Below are 7911 nucleotides of genomic sequence, written 5' to 3'. Positions count from 1 at the left end.
TCCATTTCATTGATAAAATAATGAATTTCATTTCAAATTGATTAAATTCATAATGAAATATATTTTTTCATGATTTGATTCTATTCTTTCATAACTGAGATCAGATTTCTATTTTCATATAGGCTACACCTGAAATGGCGGCTAATTTGAAAAGCTGTGATATACCAATCAATACATCAATCCGTGTTTCGGATGCGCACATTAAGCCGTCGGTCCCGGCTGCTTGAAAAGCGGTCGTTAGGTGATGTCAGAGGCCCTGAAATTGATCAGTTGCCACCTGAAAACTCTGACACCAGATCTGAACTAGACAGGTCAAACGATATTATTATTTTTTTTACCAATCTGAACTTCAAAACAACAGAAAATAAGTTATTCGGTAGGTATTCTATTCCAATTTCTTTTTAAAATAATAGAAAAAAGAAATCCTATATAATTTCAATGGAAATAGTTCTGAAATAACCTTTCAATATTATTTATACTGGTACCAGTGTATGCTTAACCTATTCCGGTAAGCTGAAGCATGGACGAAGTCTAGGATGGTCTCAAAGTTATCACATTTTATGTGTCATTCCAGGAATGATTCGTGTTTCTCATATGTGTCATTTCAGGAATGATTCGTGTTTCTCATATGGTAATATCTAAAAATTATTTCATTTATCCAAAAATACATCTAAAATCAATTATACGACTCCTCTACTTTAGCATTTTGTTTTAAATCAAAATAAAACTTGGCGGCTGAGGATTGTTTGTTTACTTCTGTACAATCACTGTCAAAAGTGAAAATGAAATATTTCTGGCCAACTGACAACATAACAAAGCAAGAGAGAGATATCTGCTTTGTTGCATGAGAGACAAGGATAGCAAAACTATTGTCGTTTATTGAATAAAAGAAGTTAGAGATTGAAGAAATATTTATGATGTTAAATATTGTCTACAACTAAAGTAGTTGTTGATTTATTTTATGATTATAAAAATTGTTCACAACTAAAATAGTTGAGTTATCCATAACATAGATAATAATAGTTATTTATATGTATTGATATTAAAGATTTTTTAAAAATAATTTATCCAATTAATTTGATAAATCAATTAATTATACTGTAATAAGATGATTCAATTTAATTATTCTATATAGTGATAATAATAATAATAGTTTTATAATGATATACTGTATTATTAGAATAAGATAAAACAATATTAGTATCGTCTGCAAAAAAAATCTGGTTGGAATGAGATTTGAATCAGGATCCCACAGCGTATCAAACTACGCTCTAACAGTCTTGGACACCATGCCCTGTCTATAGTGAGGTTCACGTTATAATGACAGTATTTGATCAACTTTGGTTCTGCTATCCTTGTCTATTATTCGACAAAGTCGGTGGTACTATCCTTTTCTAGGTCCAACACGATGCCAGTTATGTTTTTGACAGTGTAGAAATATAATTAATTAATGCAGAGAATCGGCATCGCTATTCTTCTATCTTTATCCACTGCCATTATAACGTGGACCTCACTATACATGGGATGCGAAAAAATTTGGAGAACAGATTTGGTATTGGAAATAAAATACACAAATTATGACCAGACATTTATGCAAAGTTTATTAAACAGTAGAAAACATCTCTAGTACAAGAATACGTAAGTACTGCTTTTGTATTCAGAATATGTACTCATACTATGTATGAGCCTTTTGAACACGAAAATACATCTGAAATTCGTCACATTAGTAATACACATATATAAATTTGTTTTGAATTTACTTCAATGAACCAGTTTTTGGCGTAGAAGTCATACAAAAATATTTTGGGCGAATGGGTATAAGTAACATACTGGCAAAACACCAGAATTTCTAAGCTCGTCTCAATATAGCAATAAAATAGTTATTTTAAAATAAACTAATACATCTGTATGAAAATATTAAGATTTGATCCATCATTTATTGTTAGAGATATTTTATTGAATACTATTTTAACATGAAGAAAATATAATCTTTCTGTCGCTTCCCAAATATTTCGATAACCAATAATATTCTCCTTACAGTTCTACTATAGGGAATGGAATCCCTGACAATGGAATTATTGGTCTAATAATTTGGAATATTGATAACATGAAATTTTCGTTAACAGTATCATGAAATTGAGAATAAAATACACAAAAATAGATTGCCACAAAAACAGCTGAAGATGTGGCTGGTGAAGCAACAAAACCAGGTTCTGTTTGTATAAGTATTATACGAGTTTATATTATCATCATCGTATAATAATAAAAGTGGTTGACAATTTCTATTTGTATGTTCCATTATGGAGAATATTTTCACAGATATCAAACATCCAACAACTAAGAATTTCGTTCACAACATCGATTTTGAACAGAACAGATATTGCATGCAATACAAACATTCAATTATAGAAAACACAGGTCTGCATTGAAACAAATTCAAGATATCTATAACTACTAGGTTTAACACTATTTTTTGTGCTACAGATCTACACATAATACACATAATAAGAATCTCTGGTATTCCATTACAGTACGACCAGAGAGAGAGAGAGAGAGAGAAGTTTACTTAGTCTACATATTCATTTTTTTATTGTCTGAGAGAACCAGCTTATAACATATTCTGATTTTAAAGGTGATTGAAGGTTTTTGGTAAACTATTTTCCAACACCCCATTCCAGTTAGAAATAATTCATTAAGTTTTCAACAACTTATTTGCAATCAATGATGATTAATGTAACTTTGAGTCAACCTCTCAAAAATAGACTGCCAATTAGTTTCGCCGAAAACTGTATGAAAAATCACCTGACAATCTATAGATGGAAATTGAAAATGATAAATTTTGTATTTTTGTTCAATAATAAACACTGGACAATATAATAAACAGCTATGAGAAATGTTTTTTGCAGACCTGTGATACATGAGTAATAATCTGATTAATTGAACAGCATTTCGTATTCATCATCGCTTTCTTGCTCCAGCAACATATTCCCTTCTGCTGATGAACCGAATGCTCCTCTTGGCGGAGACTCATCATCGTCTCCTCCAGCGGTCAAGTCAACGTAAGGAGGGAATGCTGAAGAATAAAATTGTTTGATATTATAGTGTATAATCAAGGAATTTTCAATTTCAATGTATACATTACATGCACAGTCATAGTATAGGCCTATTGTTTTATACTGTAAATCGTGATAGAATTATATTATTCTCATTTCAAATTCCCAATTTAATTTATTAATACCTTTATGTGTGTAGTTGAGAAGTTGATATTTTAGTAATTACTCTTTTTGGTCATTTTACTCTGGTAAAAAAAAAATAAAATACTAAGAAATTGTCAAAATTGTTTGATTTTATTCAAAGTAGAAAGACCGGTTTCGGTCATCAGGATCTACCTGATGTATCAAAAAACTCTAAGGGTCGGTTTCCAAGCTCGGGATTCAGGTAAGTTCTAGACTTAGTTCTAGCTGGAGTCAAAAAATTGGCTTTCCAAAACGGGGTGTAGTCGCAGTAAATAGTTGAGCAAAATAAATCTTTATTTTCTCATTTCTATAATTGGAATAGTTTTCCCTTGACGAGATGAAACATTCCAAAATAATTCAAAATAGCTGAAACTCTACACTATTTTCTCTTGATTCCATTTTGTTCAATTTTCTCGTTTTTCGAAATTTAATTTAAACATGACTTTGACTACGACTACGCCCCTTTTCGGAAAGCCAATTTTCTGACTCATGCTGTTTAAAGTCTAGAACTTGGCTAAATCCCGAGCTCGGAAACCGGCCCTAAATATATTTTATTCTCCGATGATGTTGAGATATATAAAACTATTACCGCTGTAGATTATTTTGATTCATTACAAGAGGATATTAATGAGATTGCCACATGGATCTCTGTGAATGGTTCAAAAATTAATGTTGATAAATCACACATAATGACATTTTCAAGACAAAATCTTCCTTTCAATTTCTCTTACATGCTGAACGGTTTTGCTCTTCCAATCAAAATATCGTGTAAGAATTTAGGAGTCTATTTTAAAAGCGATTTCAGATTCATCTCTCATATTGAACACATTTTAAATGTTTCTAATCGACTGTTGGGCTTTGATATTAGAATTTGCAAACATTTCAGTAATTTAGATAACATCATAAATATCTGTAACAGTCGTTAGTAAGAAGTAGATTGGAGTATGCCTCAATTATTTGGGATCCTTATCATGCTGAATATTCTGATTCTATTGAAAAAGTTCAAAATAAATTCCTCCGCTACCTGTATTTTGAAAAGTTTGGCCACTATCCTTATTTTGCATACCCCACTTCACAGCTCATAATTATGTTCAAAATTCCAACATCAAAGTCCATCCAAGCCATCTTACATTTATATAAAGTAGCTAATGGTCTTACACAGCATCCTTTTCACCTGGAAAGATTGGGCTTCTATGTGCTCTATGTGCCGACTGTTTCTCGTGGGAGGTATTTTTCGTTTTTTATATCAAGATCTCGAACGTTGCAAGATTATAACTCACCCATCAGTCGATCCATGACACTTATCCAACACAGTATCTCGTGATATCGATCTCTTCAATCCGTCTTTGAATGACTTTATTAGATCATATTCTATATTACTGAAATATTAGTTCTTCTGTCAACCCTCTACCTGCCTATTATATAGGAAAACATAGTTGGCTGGGTATTTTTCCTCCTTTCTTTCTTTTCAGCACACCCCACCGTGTTTTTGTATTCTATTACAAATTTATTTTTGATTGTGACCTTTTGTATTTTGATTAATTTTATTGTGTTGAATTGAATGAAATTGTTGATTGATGAAAAAATCAACAGAAGATGAATAGAGAAATCTAATTCAACTCACCTATCATTTTAAAAATCTCCATTTGTTCAGGGTACAATATCTGTGGACATAAAATTTCAGTTAATTGTGTCATCAAGTGTAGATCTATCCATTCTAAAAAGGATGAAATTAAATCCAGCTCAATATCTTGATTTGGAGACGAGATATACTTGTTTTACGAAACCCTTGTAGTTTGTTACGAAACCTCTAATTTGTTACGCATCAACATTTGTTGCAATGCTATCCACAGCATTGAATCGTACTGCACTGTCAATAAACGAACTCCTAGTAGTCGATTTTATAAAAACATTCTGTAATCATACTAATCATCTGCTCGGAATATCAGACTCGAATATCATTTGCTTGGATTCGCATTGTCTTCAAACCAAAATCAAACAAAATACGCATAAAACAAGAATACGCAATACATGCGTATTCTACGCATAGAACAATACAAAACATGTTGACTAAATGTAACACCCACATTACAGGAACTCAATGTTAATCTGTACATTGATAAAGATTGCTTATTCTATGATATTGTGAATATTTTATCTTATTATTTGAATATGCATTTTGTCAAGACCTACCACTGCAAATTATAAAAATCAATCTATCTGCAATGATCACGTATTTGCAGCTTCAGTGATTTAATCTACATAGAATCCATTAGATGTTTCCTTTCTAGAAACAACAGTCTGTCTATCATTTAAAACAATTTTACAATAAAAGCTAAATTTCTAGTTTTATTCTTCCTACATTCAGTGGTCCTTGTAAGGAAAACAAGGATGATCATTCTTTTTAGAGGACCACTTCTATTTTTTTGGAAATTATACCTTATTCCCAAACCAAAATTCCACGTAGAATGTTTAGCAAATACTTACCAAGTCCATGAGATACCCTATTGTCTTAGAGCCCAGTCGGCTGGCATCTAGAGGGATCGCGCGAATGGCTGCCCAAAAACACTCAGTGGGACTTCCATTCTCATGTATATCTCGATAATCAACCTGGGAATCTGCGGGGTTGGCAGAGGCCTGATCGAATGATTGCAATACTTCTGAAAAATTTTACTTAGAATTATTCACTAGCCGTTCGCTGTATCGGTAATCATAGGAAAATAATTTCTTCCAATAATTATCCCTCGAGTACTATGAATATCAAGTTTGGAAACTTGAAAATGCATGTATAAACTAATTCCTTTTTATTTGTTTCTGCCACTGCCTATCCATAAGACATATTTATGAATACTTTCTCATATTATTCATTTGGTTTTGGTGGTAACTAAGTTTCACTTAATTCGTAGTTGTTTTCATTACCATATACATGGAATACATGTATGTATCCCATGTATGGGAATACATGGGCATGTCTAGTCTCGGCCAATGACAGAACTCAATCGTCATTAGTCAACAGTTAATAGCCAATTAGAGGGCTTCATAATATTTATTCTTACCCATAATATATGGGTTTTATTCATAGCCATAATATTTATTCTGTTGCTCAATTTTTAAGCTAATTCAAATATACAAATACAATAGCATTAATACAATAATATAGCATATAGGATTGGCGAAGAGCTACTTACTTATTCGATCCATAGTATCCATAACTGTTTCTCCTGCTCCCATCATTGTAACGATATCTGTTAACATGCGCGTCAGCAAATCAATGGACGGCGCATTTTCTTGTTCCCTCATTACATAGTTATGACGACGGTAGGTAGGACGGGGCATGCGCGCCAGCTCTAGCCACGGGCGCACTAACGGAGGAGGCGGTGGGATGGCCTGTGGCACTGGGAACACCCCAGGCACTAGGATGACCTCAGGCTCTAGGACGACCTCAGGCTCTGGGACGACCTCAGGCTCTGGGAAGACCTCAGGCTCTGGGACGACCTCAGGTTCTGGGACGACCTCAGGCACTGGGACGACATCAGGCACTAGGAAGAACTCAGGCACTAGGATTTCCTCAGGCACTGGGACGACCTCAGGCACTGGGACGACATCAGGCGCTGGGACGACCTGAAGCGCCTGTGGTTCTTGAGCCATACCCTGTGGCACCTGTGGAACACAAATGAGTCCATTTTGCGAGAAAAATGTTATGATAAAAAGATTCCAATTTTTTTCCATATGAAATTACAAGTTTGTACAAAGTACTTCAGTTACAACAAAATAATAAACTAGTAGTTTTATGAACAGTTGACCTCACGCAGTATTCTTATCCACAAGTACCTGATTGAAACTATAGACCTTATGGGAATACAGCAATAGACTGGATTCTCCACACATCTGTGTAATCACTTGTCAGCTGATTTATGATGAATAATTCTATAGTCTGATTTTTACTTTAATATTGGCGTATGAAGGAGGCTCCTTTTTCCTTTTATATTATCCTTGAAATGCAAAATTTCCAAAAACCTTGTATATACGTCGACGCGGAATTAAAAAAGGAACATACCTGTCAAATTTCATGAAAATCTATTACCGCGTTTCGCCGTAAATGCGCAACATATAAACATATAAACATATAAACATATAAACATTTGAACATTTAAACATTAAGAGAAATGCCAAACCGTCGACTTGAATCTTAGACCTCACTTCGCTTTGTCAATAAAGATAAATTACATAGACTGGGCGCAAATGTACTTCTGTGGTCATTTTCGGGTAACAGCCGTGGATCTCTCTTCCTAAAGACTAGAGTGATGAAAAACGAAATTATGATCAGTTGATATCACAGGCAAACACCTCTGAAGCAAGATAGCCGCCAAAAATTTAAGGGTTTTTTAACATCGCTTGTATTTTAATAACCTCTCAAGATATTTCACTGTTTACTAAACACAAATATTTGGAAACCTTCCTCATGATTCTTCTCATATGACGGTTTTCTCTAAAAGGTATATTTAATCAGATGTAATCTCCCTAAACTCATAACAGATATTTTCTTTCCATTTTCTCAACATTCTTTCCATTATAATATCTCAAATAAATGATAAAAATAATATGATAGATAGTTATTGTCCCTTAAATAGCTAAAAGCTGGAGGGATTAAAATCTATGTGAATTGTATTTATTG

At 33.3% G+C, this 7911-nt stretch overlaps 1 protein-coding gene across 1 annotated transcript; it reads right to left on the bottom strand.

Moving 5' to 3' along the window:
• Nucleotides 1-1581: 1581 nt before the first annotated feature.
• LOC120348922 lies at nt 1582-6918 on the bottom strand. The gene is made up of 4 exons (XM_039442339.1): nt 6425-6918; nt 5724-5896; nt 4861-4900; nt 1582-3073 (listed from the first exon to the last, which is right to left on the bottom strand). The coding sequence occupies exons 1-4, from the start codon at nt 6882-6884 to the stop codon at nt 2934-2936; spliced, it is 813 nt and encodes a 270-aa protein (XP_039298273.1). The 5' UTR covers nt 6885-6918; the 3' UTR covers nt 1582-2933.
• Nucleotides 6919-7911: the final 993 nt, after the last annotated feature.

This window comes from Nilaparvata lugens, chromosome X (genome assembly GCF_014356525.2).
Source record: "Nilaparvata lugens isolate BPH chromosome X, ASM1435652v1, whole genome shotgun sequence".
NCBI classification, from domain to species: domain Eukaryota; kingdom Metazoa; phylum Arthropoda; class Insecta; order Hemiptera; family Delphacidae; genus Nilaparvata; species Nilaparvata lugens.
This window is presented reverse-complemented; position numbering and strand designations above follow the sequence as displayed.

Coding starts and splice junctions, on each gene's coding strand:
- LOC120348922 (XM_039442339.1), bottom strand. CDS start 6,884: ATGGCTCAAGAACCACAGGCGCTTCAGGTCGTCCCAGCGCCTGATGTC. Junction 5,897..6,424: donor GGATACTATGGATCGAATAA/GTAAGTAGCTCT, acceptor AAAATTTTTCAG/AAGTATTGCAATCATTCGAT. Junction 4,901..5,723: donor TAGGGTATCTCATGGACTTG/GTAAGTATTTGC, acceptor TTATGTCCACAG/ATATTGTACCCTGAACAAAT.